At 34.8% G+C, this 21816-nt stretch overlaps 1 protein-coding gene across 6 annotated transcripts in view; it reads left to right on the forward strand.

Moving 5' to 3' along the window:
* The window catches only part of LOC122571143 (neurotrimin-like), a 295840-nt gene extending 280736 nt beyond the window's left edge, over window positions 1–15104 (forward strand). For 4 of the 6 annotated variants that reach the window (XM_043734518.1, XM_043734517.1, XM_043734519.1 and 1 more), the window contains 4 exons: window positions 989–1060; window positions 1449–1517; window positions 10138–10221; window positions 12122–15104. In XM_043734518.1, coding sequence (XP_043590453.1) covers window positions 989–1060; window positions 1449–1517; window positions 10138–10221; window positions 12122–12273 — 377 coding nt within the window. In that variant the 3' untranslated portion in view covers window positions 12274–15104. The remainder of the gene's footprint in view (window positions 1–988; window positions 1061–1448; window positions 1518–10137; window positions 10222–12121) is intronic. The other 2 variants (XM_043734520.1, XM_043734522.1) reach the window with 2 other exon arrangements.
* The last annotated feature ends 6712 nt before the right edge of the window (window positions 15105–21816 follow it).

Raw genomic sequence — 21816 nt, forward strand, 5'->3', positions numbered from 1 at the left:
AGTCGAAAGCTATCGATCGTTTGACGAGGTCAAGCGTCCTTATCCTTTCAACGTGATTCGTAATTGGCGATTAAATCTACGAAGGATATATTTATCCCGGGAGAATATGCTTTTCCACCTCCTTGGACGAGTAAATTGGCTGAAATTAAAAGTTTAACGAGATATATCGTACGGTCGGTTGCTACGAAATGAACGCGGTGGAAGTTCACTCTCGAATTTTCCCAGTTTTCCAATATATTTCGTATTTCGTATAGAAGTTAAATTCATTCCTGTATTGTTTAGCACATGTACGATTTTTTTTCATAAAGACATGTATATTTAGGCATAGAATATAAACATACGGACATGTACATTGGATGCCAATAAAAGAGAAACAGATGAAATTATTTTTTTGTTGACAATGTTTTCAATACAGATCGTTCTGAAATGTCTTCCTCTCATTTTAAAAGTTCTTGTTTAAAATAACTTTCATAATGTTCGATATAACAGTATTCATTTCGTACATATAAAAATCTGAATATTGCGTTGAAGCAGGAAAATGTACGAAAACATATTTTCAATATCTCATTGTTGTTTTACACACAAATCGTTTATATATATATATATATATATATATATATATATATATAAATTGTCACGTACGCGGAAAATTGCAAATCGATCGGAGATAAATCAGGGAAATATACGAGATAAGGCAGAACTTCAATACTCAGTTGATACAGTTTTCGTAGAATCATTTTTTACTACAATTTTCTATCTTTGTGCTGAGCTTTTTTGATATACAAGTATTGAAATATGCAGAAAGAAAATATATTGAACCTTGAAAGAGAATCAGCTAGTCTACGACTTAAACAAGCAAAGCAAAGTTGGAAATTTCTTTTATTATTTTCTTTTTTCTAATAACTAATACCTTTGCAAGTATAAATTCTGTAAGTATGGAAAGAAATATTCGTGCACTAATTGAGAAACAATTTCTTTATTTTCACAGAAATCCCAGCACCATCAACCACGTCTACTACACCACCGCCTTACCACGTGACCTCATCAATGAAGAAGAATGGTAACTACCTTGAAATCTAGCAGGTGTTCAGCCTATTTCCTCTACATTTACCTCAATTTTAATCACTCTATAAAAACACCCAAATGCCGTGCACACTACACGAAAAGTCGTGGCAACGTAAACCTGTGGCGTTTAAATATTCGCGAAAAAGCGAGGAATTAGGCAGAATACTCGACATTAATTTACAAATAAAATAGCACACACACACGCGCGCGCACATGCACACGTACAGAACCCTCTCGATGGCACTTTGCATCCATCCACCCTTCTTGTTTTTTTTTCCTCCCCGCTGAAGCAAGGACATCCATTCCCGTGTCTCCCTCCCGCGTCATGACGTCCCCGTCGTAAAACACGCCATGTAAAACCGCCTTTGTGTAATGCATTTTAGGTAGAAACGGTAACAAGAAATTACGACAACGACCTATCGACTACGAGGTCGAGGAATGGCGAAATTCAGGTCAGTAAATATCTATTTTAACGCGGGCCGCGTACCTCAGGCATTTCCCACGACGATACAACTGGCTGGCTGCCTGTTGTACCGCTTCGTTCGAGTAATTAGCGTAATTAAAACCTCGTCAACGGTGCACATTCGAGGTGGAGAGATTCTCCAGTGAATCCACTAAATTGCCAATGTTCGGTGATACCCTTTATCCGTGAACGAATTACTTCACGTTACTTGGTCCCCTTTAACTGGCTGGAATGGATTTCAGAATTACGCTTTCGACGACAGTGATTTCACTGATGGATCTTCTGTAGCCTCACGTATCGATCTCCTGCTCTTACGTTTCTGATCTCATTTCTTTTTTTGTTCTCCTTCCTTTTCTTACATTTGCAATTTCGCCATTGCATAAACATAATGTTGATCTTACGATTCTGAAGGGATTTTTCGTTGAATTGAGACAACGAACTTTAAGTGAATAATTGGATCAATTCGTATTTATATGTGAAAAATTAGTTAAAAGATACTGAGGTATATTATGTAAATATTTTAAGAATTAAAAATTGCAATTTTTGTTTTATAATAAAGTAGAAAAGATTTGAAACAGGCCTGCTTGCTTCTTGTTAATAATATTTGATTTAAAATAATTATTTTCTACGGTATCTTTTTATAATTTCTACCATTAAAGACAAGAAGATTATTTAAAAGATACACTGACTCATGAAAGTAACTGAATATTGTACGAGCAGAATTTGGATGTTTACTCCTTTAAACATAGGCTTTCTTTATTTTGATGCGATTAATAGTGGAAATATTAAATTATACATAAAAAAAGAAACTTTCAAGAATTGAACAACAAATATTCTTACTTCTAGTTTAAAATTTGGGATTTTTTATTAGATAATTGAAAATGGTATGATCTGAAGTTGCACGGGCAGATATCTTGATATTAATTAGCGTACTATTCTAAGTTGTAGGAGATTGCGATTGTTAGTGGAAAACTGATTTCACCGAAGTTGCTAATTAGTTTGTACTCGTCAAACGACGATATTTTCTCATACGTCTAACTTTCATGTTCGTATATCTATTCGCGAGCTGAAATTGTACTGAAAGTCCTTTTCAGACGCGCCAGTTCGAGAGAAACTCCCAGGCCCAAAGACATCAACAATAGTTGGCACTACTATGAACTTCTTTTTCAGCGCACAGTAAGTGCTTTCACTTCAGTTCGAGAGTCTTATATCAAGAATCCCTACTTCAGATATTGATCGAATGAAATCGCAAAAAGTATCCAAACTTTTTAATACGATGTTCATTTTATTTTAATTGGACAGAGTAAAGATTCTAATGAGTGCTAATCGACTTTTGTTTCAATCTGGAGATTATAAGACTTTATTGATTCTATTTCTATGATAATTTAATTATTAGAATTTATCGATCAGTCTTGAGAAAAACGTTCTTCAATTACTATCCTAAAGTATCTGGAAATATACAAGAATATTTTATTTTCAGATAAAACATTGCACACTTACAATTGCATATTTAATAATTAATTATTTTAATACCTCTTTTATCCAATTCTTTTTTAATGTAATTCTTTAATATTTAATTTTATAATATTATATTTTTTAAATTTAAATATTTTTTAAACATTATAGCACAAATATTTATTTAGAAATGTATTTATTCATAAATTGCAATTTTTTATTAAAACAATTGTACATGCAAATTACAACTCACTGGTTTAATTTATATTCAAATTGTTGAGACGTAAGAAAGGAATTTAAGGAAACATGAATTTTATAATTGATCAAAAAACTTCGTCTGATTACTGTGTGACACGAGGTATAAAACGAATTCCATTTAAAATGGAGCTTGGTAGTTAAGTTGGAAGACAAATTTTCTCCGCGGTTTTATTTTCTTACGGCTGCTGGTCTGATTCCAGTCGGTGCCGTTTAAAGTATCGCATAGCTTATGAATATTGAACGTTGTAATATCTTATGAATACGCATGAGAAGACCAATCCAGCGAGTTTAACTACCGTTAAATTTCGAATATCGATTAAAAGTCTAAATATTCCGCGAAGAAATAATGTATTAATGTAAAATTACGTGCGTACTAAGTATGACCAATGAAGGGAGAACTTCCATTCGCTTCTTTCGAATAATTATGCTGTATGTAATAAGCTGTGCGATAGAAAATAAGTGAGAAGGTTGAAGTTCGAATTAAATATAATTAAAGATTCTAACACGTGATTTAACTAAAAAAGTAAGTAGTTAAATATACATTAAGATAGTTAAATATTAACATCAGAAAATAAATAGGATGCTATCACATGAATTTTTTGTACACAACATTTTTTCGAGAATGATCATTACAAGTTTGATATCCCAAATACTAGTTTTATAATATAAATTTTATATGTATTTCAAAAATTTCAACTTTAGGTATATCTTATGCGACCTTCAGTGAAAACGTCGCAAATTTTCTCCTTTGTTATGAATATTTTAATACAAGTAAAATAATAATAAAGTACTTAAATAACAATAGGAGTAGAATTTGAAACAGAAAGTTTTGTGCGATTGATCGCTTCCTTGATATTTTACATTAATTGTCACGTTTCGTATAAAAGCAGTAGGTGTCTCAATACTCGTGAACATCGCGGGGGTGGCAGATAAAACGTCTCGCCGAGGGCACTTTCGTTTCGTATGCCAATAAATTGGCAGCAACTGGCACCGACGTTAAACTTTTCGAACTCAGTTTCAATGACTTTGCTGAAAGATTCTGAGGAGCACCGAGGCGGGAGACTCCCCTTTCTCAAAGTTTACTTTCAATTAATGAAAAACGAGTTTCGTTGACCCGCGGCCGTCGACTGGTTTCGCCTGGCGAAACGCAGAAACGGGCAACGCTGAATTTCTCCCATTTCTTTCTCCGTCTTTCTATCCTTCTCTTTATTTTTCCTCCCGCCAACTCTCTTTGTTAGCCTCTTTCTCGCCTTCATTTGTTAAATCGATCGACATCCGTCGCACGTGCAGGAAGTCGAGGGCGGCCAACCAATGGCTGCCGATGAATTGATTCTTATACTGTACAAACTTTTATGATCTGTATTCTTCGAGGCGTCGATCGACACGCCAGCCAATTCTCTCCTCGATTCCAAAGAAGCTTATCCTAATGTCGTGACGTGACGGAGGAAAGTTTGGACGAACGTGTATCGATCCGCTGCTCCTTCTTGATTGGAGCTCGCTTCGATCGCAAACCAATTTCATAGGAAAGAAGAACGTAATTATTTCGTGTTAAATTAATCTAATGATTTGTACGGTTGATGATCGATTAGTTTTATGATTGCGATTTTGTTAATTCAAACGATAAATATTATCTAATGTTAAAATTATCAACGATTAAAGTGTCAAACTTGTTGCAAAGAAACTGAAGCGAACTTACAATGGCCTACGAAAGTATTTGAACTATTCTATTCTAATCTTTCGGAATACATTTTTTATTATAAAATGGTTTGCACGGAGGTTTTGTAAAAGAAAAAAATGTTGGTACGATTATTCACATGATAAGTTTACTATTCCAGAATTTCAATGAAAATTTGATCCCCTGGTATTAAGATAATACGTTTCCTACAAAGGCTTCATAATAAACGTCATAGTGAAAATAATTGTTTTTTTTTTCTCTCATATTCACTTCGAATTCAAATCAATTGCTTTTTGGTTGGACCAAGGCGATAAAACACAATTCTCAAAGGATCGAGTTCACCGCAAATTTGCCAAATAATTGCTACAGTTCCCGGCAATTATTACCATGTTAGTTCCAGCTATTCCAGTTAAAGTTCCTTTAAGTTAATTGGCTGTCGCGTGATGGCCACAATCGATGGGATTCTGTCACGAAATCGGAGCGAACGAAAAGAAGTGAAGGAAATCGTGTGGTCGAGGACCGGTAAAGACGTTGTTAAAGTGTTGGAAAATGGTTCGTCTGTCGCTGTCCGTGCGGAAAGTCACGCGCGCAGCGTGGAATTTACTCGTAGGTGGGAATAACTTTTTTCCAGGCGGACGTGCGATTTCGACGTCCATTTCTGAAGACCGAGCCAAAGCGAACGAGGAACTACTCCAGAGGAATTCGCGACGATTGTTTCCCGATCGGTTTTCAAATAAGAAAACTTGTCCGTTCCGAGCCTCGCCCCCATACGTGTGTTTTACTTCGCTTCTCTAATAACGACGATAAAGCATTTTTGTTAGATATCGATTCGTAGAAAGTTCTCACTCAACCGAAACCTATATCACGAGGAATTTACGGTCAGAGAAATATCGAAAAAATATCAAAAGCACAAAGGTATTTAAACAGAAAACTTTTATGTTATATGTATTACATAAAACATTTCGAAATTTCATTGTCATCGTAATGAGACATGACTATGTCATGATCATACTGGTCGAACTTGAATCTTCAATCCGAATATCTGTATCGAAATTACAAGATACTCGCTACAAACATATGTTTAGCAAAAATTTAGTATACAGCCATGAATAGCCATTTTAAACAATTTAATAAGAGTTAAATATGATCCAATTGAATATTCAGTTTTATGAATGTAATAAATAATTCACTGTTTAAGTACGTTTATGTTCCCTACAAAATATATACTTGCATCGAATATTTTATAGCTTTATATGTACATTCTCAAATTTGTCTCATTATACATAACAGTACATAACAGTAATTCAAAGTGTCTCGTATAATACACAGAATGTATTCGTAAAAGGTGTTTAGAAGCGTTCAGTTGCTTTCGTGGGCCTGTGCATCAGATTATCACAAAAAGGACAAAAAACATACACAAAACAAGAGATTAAATCGTTTCATGCTAGAGGATGTTCGACACAGATATACGTGGTTGACTACATATCAAACAGCTTGGTTTCCATTCGTGCGATACCTGTATGCAGGTCGAGGTTGCTGCCGGGTTAACAGGAGTAAACGTACATATGTATCGACTTCTTCCCGGTTGATATTCATGTATTCATAGCCGGCAACATTACCGGATTTGTATTAGCGCCACAGGTGGCGGTGTTGATCCAACATGGACCTGGTTCGTAAAACTTAGAACAACCGGCCAATCCAATCGAGAGACGAAATTGAACGAGAGAGAGAGACTGTGCCAAAAAAGAATCGAACGCGACGATAAACTACGTATTTATTGCGACGCAACCCGCCTTCTATGATACCCAAGGGAATAATTTAATAAATTGTTTTCCCAGCCCGCTATATCGCGATCCATCAAATTCCACAGAATTCTGTAATTCGACGGCAGACTCGATTCCAAAATGGCAGCCATCTTCTCTGACTGATTGCCTCAGCCATTCATTCTCGATTTTAACGTTTCCTATCCGCAGCGGCTATAAAAAAAAAATATTTGCACACTGCATTTATTATTTCAGCTAGCATTAAAATAATACGAATAAATGAGATGGTACTAAAATAATCAAATAACAAGTATCACCCTATGATTTGTTATTTAAGCTGATATACTAATTATTTACATGGTAATTATTTAGGCCCAAGTTGATATATTAAATTTCGTGTTATTTGAGTGTAAAAGTCTGATACTGTGCAAATAAGACGTGTATAGTGAATACTTTTCGTAGACACTGTGGATAAAAATTTTTAGCGATATTTAGTTCGAGTGAATTCGATGGAAAGAATATTTTAGAACAAGTAACGTTTTAAGTGGTATTAAACACTCGATCTGAATCTTAAACTCGATCTTAATCGCGGCTTGGTTTCTGCGGAACTATGAATAGTCATTTTGGTGTTGTGGTAAGTGTTCCGGCGAAGTTCGTGGTTCTGTGGTTTCAGGGTAAATTTGGGAACGACGCTTTAGATGCAGGTTTTAGCATTTTAAGCGGTAAGTTTGATCGGTGTGAATGAATTAAGTTGGATCGATTTTTTAAATTAGTTAATTGGTATTTTTCTGCAATAATGGATTTTGATGAAACATTTTTATATTTTATAAGTAGGATATAATTTACGTGAAATAATATAGAAGAGATTAATTTTGATTATATTTATAATTCATTATTTATACAAACGTTCGAATTACCTTGTCGATGATTTGGTAACATGAAAAATATTTTGAAGTGATTTTACGAGCTTAAAAAGTGTGTACGTTTAGTCTTTGTTAATATTTGCTTAGTTTCCTGTGAATGATATTTTTATTAAGGAAGAAAAGCTTGACGATGTCTGGACTATATCAACGACACAAATACCCAACATGGCGAAGAAGTTCGAAGAAATGCGAAAGATTCGAACTATTTACTCTGTTCGAGGAAAATGCACAGCTAATTAAAATAGCGCAAAGGCTAGAAATGTTTATGAAATCCGAGCACAACTCGAATAAAACGTAAAATTTGTAGAACGTTCAAAATGATCACTATAAAGAAACATATCCCTATATATCGTAGAAGATAAAAATATAAAAATACCATTCAAAAAGTTTGCATTAAAGAAGATTGAATAAGTAACACTCATACTTTTCCACAAAGCCAAATTCTCATAAATTTTTCTTTTACGTTATGGGCTAGAGAATATGGATTTATTTGCATTTCGTTATTATCTCTTCAGTTCCATTTACTACAAACATACATAAACAAATACAGTAGAGTCGATTATCCGGTGTGATGTGGATCGAAGCTGTCTCGGATAGTCGAAAACTCGGATAATACGGTTCGTGGATGTTAATAAATTGTGCATTAAAATAATAAAAAGCATTTTGATAATATAATATTAATTTAATTAACTATTTAATTGATTAAAAGTTTCATTAACCGTTTTAACAATAACCGCTTTCGTACTCTTCATGTTAAACTTTCAAAGAAAATGAAGTCATGATAAAATTCATAATATCTCGGATAATACGGAACATTCGGTTAAACTGAACTTGAACAACCAAAACCCCACTGTACATATAATAATTTGTTTATTTTATAATTTACTAATTTCTTCGTTCCTTGATATTTATTGGAAGAATATTAACACATACTATATATATATATACACACATACACAGTATGTATAATTACGTATTGTGTGATCGATCTATTGCTTACATACGTCACTGAATCAGTCCGATTTAATAGCCGCTGGATGATATCTAATGGAGTATAAATTTATTTAGCCTTCCGCTGGCGAGCCTTTTATCTCATTAAAAAGGGATTTGCACAGACCAAATATCCTAGAGATTCCGAGAATTTGGTCGAATTTAATTCCGAGATGCGGAAGAGCGTCGAGCTCTCGCCCACCCTTCGTATTATCCGCGGCAACTCCTTGTATTTATCTTCTCTATCCGACTATTCTCATACTCGCACATATATTTCACTCGTTGTTGAAATATCGACCGTTCTATAGGACGATTCTCACGTATCCTCAAACATCCACCACCATATTCATTCTATCTTTCCAACGCTGGAAGAGCAAGTATATAATTTGCGAAGCTGTCTATAAATTTCGCCGTTTTTAATATCTGTAACATTTCGTGCTCAAACAATGAATATTAAGGTCTTTGCACTAAGTTTTCCAGTCGACTATTCATTCTACATAATGTCTTTATCTCGTATTCTTCTAAACTTTAATAATGTTATCCTGTATCCTAATAACAAGTCGTAAAACGAATATATATGCCAGACAACATCTTCGTTTGTATTCTAAACTTTAATAATTTCATTTCGTATTTTTGTATGTTGAAAAATTTTGCAAGTAGGAAAAGTATATATGTGTGTGTGTGTGTGTGTGTCAGGCGACCCTCCTTAACAGAAAATATGTATACACACGCGTTGATTTATAATTCACACTTGCAAAGATCGTCTTAGGATGTAAAAAAAAAGCACACTAAACGTTTCTTTCAGAAAGAAAAATTAAAATTTTGTGCCCTTACTATATTTTTTTTTTCGACTTTGATGAAACTATTTTTCATGATATTTTGTAGTTTTTTTATATTTTTGTACATCTTATGGTACCAAAACTAACAATGTAAATTATCTATAATTACATTTTATTCTCAATGGGTTGATTTTAAGTTTCATGTTGTTCAAGAATTTTTCATTTCATTCAATGGCTATTATAGCTTCTAAATTTTGAAATGCTTATTTTTTTAACATTCTATAGTTAACACACAATGCTAGTATTCAATCGCGAGCTTTTTGTATTGTTTTAAATCACCGACGTTTAAACACACGCAGCCGGTTCGTTGAATTCGAAAACAATTTTGCATACTGGAAATCCGGAGTTCCTATTGATCGAAAGTAACCCGGAAAGTCCTAAAAAGTTTATTCAGTAGCAAAACGGTAATTTATTCTCACAACAGGAAATCTGTGAACAGTGATTCGTGACGATCTTGCTATTCGAACTAAGCGGAAAATTTTTCTCGTTTATTGATTCTAATAGAATCTAGTAATACTTACGAAAAGTAATCCATTATTCCCTAGATTTTGAACTCTTTTCGATCGTGAAATTCCATTTGAATAATTAACTTATTGAGCATTTATAATTCATTCAATTCATTTAAATTTTCATGTTTATTCATTAAAAATTTCTTATCTCGAAATATTCTCTTGTCATAATTCTTACATTTTCTCTTACATTTTAGGAAACTTAATGATTATACGCAGAGAAATATTTTTTCATTTGAGAGAAACTATTCAGGCTAGGAAGAGTTACACATCGTACTCTCGTAAGTATTCGTGAACACAGAAAAATATACACAGCATCCTTGGCGTTGTTTCATTTCATCAACGAGTGTAGTGACACTTCTCGCTTTTTCTTCATGTCAATGTAAAATTCTACCATTCTATGTTTAAAAGAATTTTTAATTCTCTTGTAGCCAATATATCGTGACCACCTTTGCAATTTCTTTAAGTTTACCATATAGTCTGCTTAAATACTTTTGTCATCTCTAAACATCTTGTAATATCCATATATATTTTCAAACTTTAACGATATAATCATGATAATGAAATCTTGCAACAGTGTCAATAAAATTTCAAAATATTTCATATAACACACAAAATACATTCACAAAAGATTGTGTTGCTTTGTGTCGCTCAATAATAATTGCATCTTATTTGCCAAATAATCGACTTTAAGGACTTTATGCAATACAGCACAATGAAATAGGCGAAAACTAACTTCTCTTGCTTCTTCAAGCTCACGATGCTACTTTTCTTCGTATGTACGTAGCGCCTGCATTTACTGTTTCGTAAGAGGATGGCATTTTGCAAACTGATTGTTCCCAAGACTATTCAGATTCGGACTTACAGGGTACGAATTGGTTTCCCGCGTTCGTTCTCTATGAAATTCGAATCACCGTCGTATTGTCCGACCGAAATCCTTTCAGAATGCTATCAGCATTGGTCGCACGATCACCATCCAAACGTTCGATTACCCAGCAGGTGCATTATAATCGAACACTCTATTATTCGCGCAACATGTTCTCGCGGGCACGGGATGTTTTGTTGCATTCTCATTTCCACATATTCACTACGTGCTTCTGTTATCCCCTCTCAAGTACCATTCTTGTTGGCTAGGGACCCAGAGTTAATTCTAGAAAATAACAATTTAATACATTATGGGAAAAATGCAAACCGCGCCTGTGTTCACGCGAACGAACAAAATTGTCGCGTTTCAGGCGCTACTATGTAATATTTGGAGACCAGGGGAACTGAGCTGTTGTGAATTAATTCCTCGAATATCGTGTCCTTGAATATTGCTGTTAAGTTCGCCTAGAGACTTTTTAATAATCTGAAATTATTATACGAAATTATATGTTATGTATTAATTATGAAATTATCAAAATTGTTTTACGAGATCGAACTACATATCGTAAATCAAAGAGGCCTTTATGCCAAATGCCACTAAACTCAGTTCATAATTATTACTGCAAATAAAAATGTTAAGTCCTGTGTTATAGACTAAATAGAGAAATAAAACTTTCAATAATCCATTCGGTTGATTTACGAATAAGAATTTTATTATCTATATGCTCGTCACAATATTGAAAATTTTGGTAGTTAAACCATTAAGAGTTTTTAAACAGGGAAAATGTTCTAAAATTTGCTTTGCAAATTGAATATTTTCGTTGTTATGGATATTTGGGTATCAACGGTTGGTTAAAACGATAGAAGTAGTATACGACACGTATGGTCAGGCAAGACACAGAGTCATTGAACGTGCAATTCACACCGAATTATTCTATTTAATCAACTGTAATTTAAAAGTAATCTTACAGTGAACAAATACTTACTGTATCTAAAAACCCATATCTATTTAAGATTATTCTCAAAAAGATAGAACTTCGTGTGCACTAATTAAAACTTGAAGCGCTGTACTCGTTGAGATCGAAAATCTAATCGCTGAGAAAAAAATATATTGTTCTGCACTGTCAGAAGGACATACTCATTCATATCTTAAAAATATAAAAATTCATATGCATTGAACTTCGATTCTCCAAATCTGAAATCGCTGAAATCGAAAATTCGTTCAAGTTAGGAAGCTAATAGAAATGAGAAGTAAAAATAGAAACAAAATTTCGATCGTTGGAAAATTCGTGTAGAAGAAGATTTGTTTGATTTCAGATTACGACAGAGATTACGATCCGCCATCGATGAGGCCGCCAGGCGAGCTTCCGGTCGACGCCCTAAGTCCGGGCGTTTCCCATCGGGCTCAACTCGTTCTTCATCTTTTGGTGAGTCTGCTGTCACTGCTACTTCCAGCCATCAGAAGGTGATTCTCACGTCGCGGGAACGGGGCTTCCAGTTCTAGTGTTTATTGGACGGTGACCAGACCGGAGACGGCTACCAGTTTCCGGTACGCCGGCTTCGGCTGGATGATGGACGAGTGCGACGAGACAAGACGCGCTTGAAATTATTTTCATACTAAACGTAGACGTATACAGAGAGCAAAAAAAAAAGAGAATATTATATATAATATATATATATATAAATATAAATAAATATATAAATAAATATAAATATGATATGTTGTGTAAGTATACTTACAGTGAGTATGAAGGAATTCCTAGGCTTTTATGAATGACGATGATTTTGTGGCGCGCGACATCTTTGCATTCGAGAAAAGACTTCGTCCTCTCTTGTCATGTGTGAATCGAGTATTCGCGTTTAGGAAAAGAGAAAAGACAAAGAAAAGAGACGAAAAAATAGAACTTTTCGTATCGACTAGAAGGATTTGATTGCGTATGATAATAGGTTACGCCAACGGTTTTCAGCCGATATTAACGCGACACATCGATGTTCCGCGAGAAATTCGACGGTTGTGTCGTCTGGTATAACGCGTTATCGCTTTAAATGTTCCGCCAAAAACGAGTTTTATAATCAAATGTGTGTCGCGAATTTTCCCGAGGCGGCTGAGAATCACTGGCCTCGAAACGACTCGAGTAGTTCCGTTAGTTCTGTAGTATTACGAACTCGTCTATACGAGTTTCTTCGTTTCTTACCTATGTAAATACCATTGATTTCACGATTCTCCAAGATGATTCAACGTTCTATAGATATTCCTCTCCATTGTAAAGTTCAATCGTTACTCGTGTTCATTTCATTATCATTATATCGTTCACGTTGGTTAAAAAGACAAATGTTCCTCTTTGTAAAACCAAACACATACTTCTCTTGTATCATGAGGACAAAAATTTCTTTTATCATCGAACCAGGATAATTAAAAATTGTTCTGAATCGTAGTAAGTCCAAAAAATGAGATGACAAAGTACGTAAATCAATTCGGTTCGACAAGAAGAAAAATTATTTTCTAACGATTTTACGTACTTTCCATCCGTAAAACCGATCTCATAGCTCGTGAAACGAACAACCAGTTGTCAACGTTGGGTCCTCATCGATGCATTTCGTAACACGATGACTCACGATGACGTTAGTTATAATCTAGTCGAGCGAACAAGGCACAACTGTATTTCGGTACATGTAATGATATATACGTACGCATGAAAGAATAAACGAAAAATGCATAATTATCCATTATATACACAGGAACATATAATATACATAATATATCGAATCGTAGTTGTGTTGAGATACGCGCTCTTAGGTTTCATCATTAGCTGTTTCTGACTGGCGCAAACGTGCATGCACTGATACAAAACGCTAGTCGTACATACGTAAACATTGCGGACGCGTTCGCGAATGCGATTCGACGCGATTTAAGATAAAAATCGTGTGAGTTATTGCATACTAGAAGCGAAGAAACACGATGATGATGATGATGTTGCGTAGCCCCGAATCATCGACGACGGTGTCTTCGTGCAGAGAGCTTCGTCGTTTCAGTTTCAATTACGCATCAGCGAAGAGAATTCGTGATCCTCCTGCAAGGCTACACGTCGATGACAATATTTTTAGCTTTAACGAGACTTAAAGTAGATTTAACGATCTATAGAGCGAACAATATCAGGAAAATTAGTCATCAATTAATGAAACATGGGCCATTTTTCGATAGAATCCTTGACCCATTTTGCTTTCTTCTGCATGAACAAATTTATTCTTACTACTCTTGATTCGCATAATTTTCTGTAAATACCAAATAAGTAGAAGCTTGATACGATATTTTGAACCTTTGTGATGCAAGTTCACAGAACTTTCTCTGTGAACGAACTCTATTTCGAGTTTCGTTCGAGTCTAACGTAGATCTGGTAACAACAGTGTAGATGCAGTGCACTTGGAAAGTCTTGAATCGCCCATTTTTATCAGAAGAATTTGTAAATGTTTTTGTTCTTTCGTTTGCAAAACGAATTTTCATATTTTTTCGGAAAATTTTACTTCTTAGTAACACAGTGTCTTCTATGAAACTTCTACATTTTAATTTCAGTTATTTTATAAAAATTTTCATAGGATCCTTGTAAATAATCCTCCAGTCTTATAAAATTCACAAAAAGAGGGTCATTTCGTTTTTATCATTATGTCTGTCACTTGATACTGTTAGATGATTCGAAACTTTTTAAATGGAAGTGAACATGTTCGAAAGAGCTATGTAGCATTTGGACATGTTACTAGAGTTCCATACGGAACTCGAGTATAAAGCACGAGAAAGAAACGTAACGCGTCTTTGCCGATTGATTGTTCTGTAAATATTGTAGATACGTTATGCTGTGATTAATCTGAATCGTCGTCTATTAATCACGGTGATGATTCGAGGCTGCGATTGTTGACGCTAAAAAAGTGCAAAAAGGCAAGTGTTGTGAATAGCGTATTACAGCGACCGTACGAAATGTTATGGCGATGATCGTATGAGAAACATCGTTCAGTAGAAAAGAAAAACCAAAAAAAAAAAAAAAAAAAAAAAAAAAAAAAAAAAAAAAAAAAAAAAAAAAAAAAAAAAAAATACGAGTCGAGGCTACAGCGATTATAGATATGTCGTATTGAATTATTATAATAACGTTATTAATGTATCATGCCCGATGGTTTCACTATGTCGAACGATTTTTATGAGTTACAACCGGATATCGAAAAACGATCCGTGAAACGAGCATTAGAAATAGATGGTGAAATTGTCGGACTGAATATCTTAATAAATCGAATACACGACTGCCATTATAAATCACTGTTCAGTTATTCAAGCTCATCGATTTATATTAAATATTTTGAAGTCATTATTTTATTATTGTCGAGTCTTTCTTTTCGTTGTTTTACAATACATGTTTCTTCTGATTGTGTTGTTAACGTTAATTCTGGAATATTCTATATAATAGAATAGAATTCTAGAATATTCAAAGTAAATTGCGATAATTCGAAGATTATGGAGGAATCAGTAGCAGGTAAGTGTGTTTATTTAAGCAATTTTAGTCTTCATAAGAGGGTTATTTTGCAGTACGATATCAATACGCTAACAAAACGCATGAAATAAATTTTCTTAGATCTTTAGGTTACAGGCTTTTTTTTAAAAAACCGAACAAACAAATGGAATTTAATCTTCAAATAATACTCCATTATTTCATATGACGTGCTTTCTTGTCGAAATAAAAACATAAGAAATCCTACAGGAAGCAACAACAGAATTATAGAATAGTATCAATTAATCAGCCAATAACAGAAACGATTAGATGATCAAGTTACGCAATTCGTTGAATGTACAACCATAACAATATCCTACATTTGGGACAAGTTCCGCGTCTTTGCGAGAGCTTTTACGGCTGACCTGCAACGGTACACTACCACTGCCGTCTTACAATCCCTTTGCGTCCTCAGTAAAGCAAACCGTATGGAGCGCAATAACAGTAGAGAGAAAGGAGGAAAGAGAGAGACAGAGAGAGAGAGAGAGAGAGAGAGCAGGAAAGTGGTAATGGTCTGCACCGAATCAGCTCTCGGAAATTCAGCGTCCCGTAATAACGTAATAATCTTTCGAAACTCCGTGACGTGTTGTAATGTCCCTTGAAATATTGGATACGCGCGAGTAATTTCCATCTGTAATGAAACCGATATGCAAATGAGATAACAAGTTCGATTGTCTACATTTCAACCCACAACGGCTGCGCTAATGTCCAGTTTGCAGAATATCTCTAATAACGCGTGTCGTTGCTGTCCACGATAATGAGAATGATAAGGCACATTTAAACCTTTCTCGAAATATATGAACGTGATGACTGGTTTGCATGGAAAGTGGCATCATTTTGCTTATCTTCCTCTATTTCATATTATGGCGATTATTGAAAAAGAATATTAACGATATCATTAGTTTACTATGGATGGTGAATTAATAAAAGTGCATATGACTATAAGTTATAAAAATTATATATATTTCATTCGTTTTCTTTTATTTTAAATAATATAACTGTGCATATTTTGTTTTGATATTGTAATAAGGCTTGAAACGTATACTTGTGGGAGATGGATTAATGTTTTAAATATGGAGATGTGAGCTGTTATAAATTATGAAAATTATACATAGCTCATTTGTTTTTTAAATCGTAAAAAATCGTGCAGGTTTTATTATGATATTTAAAAGAAAAAAATAAAATGAATATGACAGCAGGAGGATAAAGCTAATTTGTCCTGCATGAATATGGATGTAAATTTCACATTCGATTTTTGTATAAATCATATCCTTTCTTTGTAAGTATGCATAACGCAATATCATCAATATCTAAACGTTATTGTCTAAAATTTGTTTAAATATTTCTCGAATTATAGCACTAGTGTCGATGATGGTTAGAACTGAAGTTATTTATCCACATGCATTTTTATTCGTAAATATTCGAAGACAGATAAACCTGAAATATTAAACCGAAATCTATTAATGTTTTTAGTTATGAATGGATCCATTAAGGTCCTCGTAAAATCCGTTTATGCATTAATTCTCCGCAAATGTTTTTTCGTCCCGTCGATTTCTAATTACGTCACTGATATTTATCAACTTAACACACACGAATTACCCTGATAAAACGCAACTTGCAAAAGTTTCACGTTCCAGCAATTCACGCTAAATCCTCTTTTCTTCGTTAACGACATTCATAGTCATCGTCCAAACTCCACTTTATTCTCACGCGAGTGATTACGCTTTATCGCTGGCCACGAAACGGAATGCAATACTGGCCTCGATTTTATCAGAATTTGTCAAAGGCATAGAAAGAAGAAATGAATCGAAAACGGGCGAAACAACGAGTAAAAGGGCGAGTCTAGAGCGCCTATCTAGCTTGTCCGCGGGACAAATTTATTATCTGCGCCAACACAGCAAAAAGTCAATTACATCCGCGATTAATCGATCGATCGGTCCGGTGACCTCACGTAGACCTCGCGCGGACCTCGAACATGATAAACGTTCATAAACGCATCCCACAAAAGGGCGAACATATCCCCTTGCCTCTTTTTCTTTTATTGTACGTCCTCCTGTCTGTCTTTCTTGCTTTTTTCGCGGCGCCACTTCAACAATACCCTCAATCGATTTCTCTCGCCAAACGCGAGAGGAGACAAATGTCTCACGGTTCCTTGCTTCTGAACTTTTTTCTACGAAGACACGGAAAAGGTTACGGCAACATCGACGCTTTGCTTTCCTCTATCCCACTCCTTCTATCATTCTTTCACGCCGTTTCTATCTCGGTCGTTCACTGGTGTTTTTCCTCACTCAGCTTCCTTTTGTCGCGGCGATTTCTCCACCCGCTTTCACGGCGCCCGTTTTCTTTTCAGATTTCTGTAAATCGCCGGATAACTTGCTGCACGAGCTGTTCGATTACCCGAAACCGTGGTTGCTCGCTTTTTGTATGGTAAAAAGCGGGCGATCGTTGTTTTGCGATTTTCTGAGGCAATGAGGAGGTGTTAGCGGATAGCGGAAGTGGTTCAGAGAGTTAATTGATGTGATGAATGGAGTGATGGGTTGAAGTAAGTTTCGAGAAGTTTGTTTGAAAGGGTATAAAGTGCAGTTCTTTGAGAGTAATTTAGTACGGCTTGAGATAGTTGATTTGCTTCTCTAGTTACGTGGAAGAGTATATGTAGAATATTTTGAAAAATGATTTGAAATCATTTCTCTATATTTTGTTTAATAAAGGGGAATTTCATAAAGCATCGTCTTTGAATATTTTTTAGTTTCCTTGTTTTCGCAATGAAACGAAACGAGTGTACAGTAAGAACAAGGTAAACCGGTAGTCAACCTAAACCGCGTGGCAAGTATTGTATATAAATAAATAGGTAATATTTAACAATACTATTTTCAAATTTAAAGAAACAGTGCATTTATTTTATATATTTAAGTTTGATGTACACAGTATTATATTAGAGTATAAAATATAAAATATAAAGGAAAAAACACCATTTGCTCATAGAGTTGCAACAGATAGTTGATGTTTGATAAAATCACCAGATACATTCATCTGTTGTTAAATGTAGAAACGAAGATACATACGACCCTAGCTAAACGTAGGAACGAAGATACGAATTCATGAGGGTAGAAATAAATAAGCATGTAATTTATCGCACTTGCATTCACATTATTTACGACCATTCAATCGGTACATGCATGTGTCAGCCGCATAAATAACAAACAATGGTGTATAGCTGTCGTATTCGTTAAAATGACACTTATGCATATTCATTCCGTACGAGCTTGAAATTATTATTCGCGGTTTCATTTGCTTCCATCGGTATACGATAACAACGATTGCGTAAACATACTGGAATTATAGCGGTCGTGCATCCCAGAATTATTTATATAGTGTAACGATAAACTCAACTGCAACCTTCAGAACTTCGTTCTATCCACTTGTAAAACTAAAAAGTTTATCGTAATTATGGATATTTAATTCTGAAGCTTTTCATTCAGAAACATAGAAACTTAATTGAAAATAAATTAACTTACTAATAATTCCATATTGCAGAAGTATCTTCCTATTTGGTTTTTAGATTCTCTTCATAATTTTAAAGATATTGTTTGTCATAATACTAAAATATCACAAGTACAAAAATATTGCTTCTTAATGAATCTTCACAAAACTCCGCCAATCAGTCAGCTATTTTTAAAAAGCATTATCTTGGGTCCTAGTAGACCTTTCCATTTTCAGCTACATCGCATCAAAATCACATTGAAATAAGAAAATAAAAAAAAGTGTACATATCAGATCTTTTTCCTGTGGCCCTTTACGTATAAACGTAACTCGACGATTCTCAAGAATCGTCCAAAACACCGAAGCACACACTCTCACATTCAGACATAATGCTCATCACGTGACTATCGAGTCACGATTTGACTCGACAGCGTCGACGGCCGAACAAAAGTGCTAGTTTGCGAATTTTTTTCTTTATCCTCTTTTTTTCTATTATTCTTGTCCATCAATGTGGCGACTGGAATGTCGCACGTGACATGCCGCTTAAAGCAGAACGCATCGACTGCGGCCGAAAATTTCGACAAACAAGCACTCTGAGCGTTTCATTTCGCGGTTATTTACGGCCTCGCGATTTTGCAAATCCGGCATTTGTCCGAACTATATATTTCAAACTGACGATTGTCGCCGCGGGCCTGTCGGACACGTCGACGTCGTTCGACGAGGAAATCATTGTCGATTGGAAGGAAGAGGAAAAACAATGGTCGAGGGAATGGGGAGCAAGTAGTTCCCTGTTTTCGAAGGAGCCAATCAATCACCAAGGATTCTATTCAGTTTTTCGAATCGGTCAACTATCGGGAACATACGATCCACGAGTATCAGGGGATGATTCATGAATCGGACGACAGCCACGTCGAACACGGGGAGGGAACATTCACCCCCTGTGGTCGAAATTGTTTTCGTTGTATCGTTCCGCTCTAGCCAATTTAATTTCGCCACTTTTGCCCAAGCGATATAGTTTATTTTTGTTTCATCGTATGCTCCTCGTGTCCAATTCGACGGTGCAGTGCACGTTAATACAACGATGCGAGGTGTCATTTAGGGGTGAGTAAAAAGAAAGAGTGGTTTTTTGTGCGAAGGGAAAATGGAGAAGGGTATGAATTAGTTGAGAATGATTTTGACTATGGGATAGTGAAATTTAAATATTTTTTTCTAGGTATGTTATTATGTGTGACTATGTGTATCTATGAATTATGATTTTTGACATAGTATCTTTTCGAATGGATGTAATTTTTATGCAGTATTTCTTGTTCAGACAATACATTTCATATATTATTAAATGACTTCTATCGTTTACTTATATATTCTAATATTGTCATAATTATAATATGTGTCATATAATATATTTCGTAGTACTTTAATAGTAATTCAAAGTATATTGAAATAAATATTTCATCGACATTGTTCATGGAAGAGATTTTTCCTTAGAACCTTCAATTCTCCCGTACCTGCTGCGATATTTCTATCAAATTGCACAGAAATCTTGTACTGGAAGTAAGAGAGTTAATAGTGTGTCGCATAGCATCGAGTTGCTGTCGGTATAAACCGACTGTTCTTCAGTTAGCAAATACTAGTTGGTATTGGAGAAATTAGCAATAAATGGTTTCGAGGTCTGGACCACGTCGACGCGATTGTATATGTATATCGGCCGGCAGGAAACTACGTCTAACCTGGCCTCGCTCGCATCGACACTTCTCGAGTTACTAATTATGGGACATTACTGACTTTCGGAAGTTAGTAGTTTCCCATTCGCTACTCCTTTGTACCCATTATCGGTCGTACCTGGCATTCCGAAAACCAAAATTGATGCTCTATCTGATTTAATAACGTCGAAATTGACTTAGAACTTACTATCTTTGGTTTCACAGTAGCCGGCTTCACGCAAGTCGAGACACTCTCCTCTACTTCCGCCAGAAGTCTTCGATGAAACCTAGTTGATGATGTTTAAAGGATCCAGAAGATCATTAAAACGGCATTACATGTATTGTTAGTCATTCATTTGTAATGTTAGTTTCACTCTTAGTTAGTTTCATAAAAAAATTGATAATTTAATCGATAGTTTAATATCTATTTCGATGTATCGATTTACAATATTTTATGAATTATGTCTGGAATTTATATCATTATACTATGTATAAGAAGTATATGTATAGTTCGCATATTAGATAGATCACCAATAGATATCTTTCAGTATTATACAAGTATATATATTCGAGGTGTATATATTCTATCATATTGTTGAGATGTACCATTTAATGGCACGTTTACATATTAAATTTAGGAATATTTTACACGTTTCGAAATTAGCCATTTTACATGCAACGGTCTAATATTTATTCAAAATGATCGCTCAAGAGACATCCTTAATGTTAACTACTGTTCCTTTACCTCTGAACTATCCTACATGTTATTATAACCGAACATTTCCACATGCTATATGATATCATACATCTTCCAAACTGTTATAGGAACACATAACTAACACTTAGAATTCAAAAATTAATTTACTGTAACTAGACTGTGCATGTTTATGTATTTATGAGAGACTTAAATGCGTACAACTGCAGAGAATGCTCACAATATGTAAAAATACATACAATGCCCAAAGTAAAACGCTCACTATAATATTTGGTTGGTGGAATAAATCTTTGTTTAAAGTTTCATTTGTGGAGTTACGTTTGCATATGTATGAAATTGATAAGAATCCACAGTTTGCATGCGTTATAACTCTTAAAATTACAAAATATTAATCCAAACCTAATGGCGAAGTGAACGATAAGTCACCAAAGCACATAAACGTGAATAGATAAAGTTCTACTTTTGAACATAAGCTTAGCACAGTGCATACATATTTTATGTTGTTTGATGATCCGAAAACATCCAATTTCCTGCGAAACGGGAACGAAAAAAAAAAAAAAGAAGATGGGAGAGGGAAAACGCACG

Source organism: Bombus pyrosoma, linkage group LG9, assembly GCF_014825855.1.
Source record: "Bombus pyrosoma isolate SC7728 linkage group LG9, ASM1482585v1, whole genome shotgun sequence".
In the NCBI taxonomy this organism is placed as follows: Eukaryota; Metazoa; Arthropoda; class Insecta; order Hymenoptera; family Apidae; genus Bombus; species Bombus pyrosoma.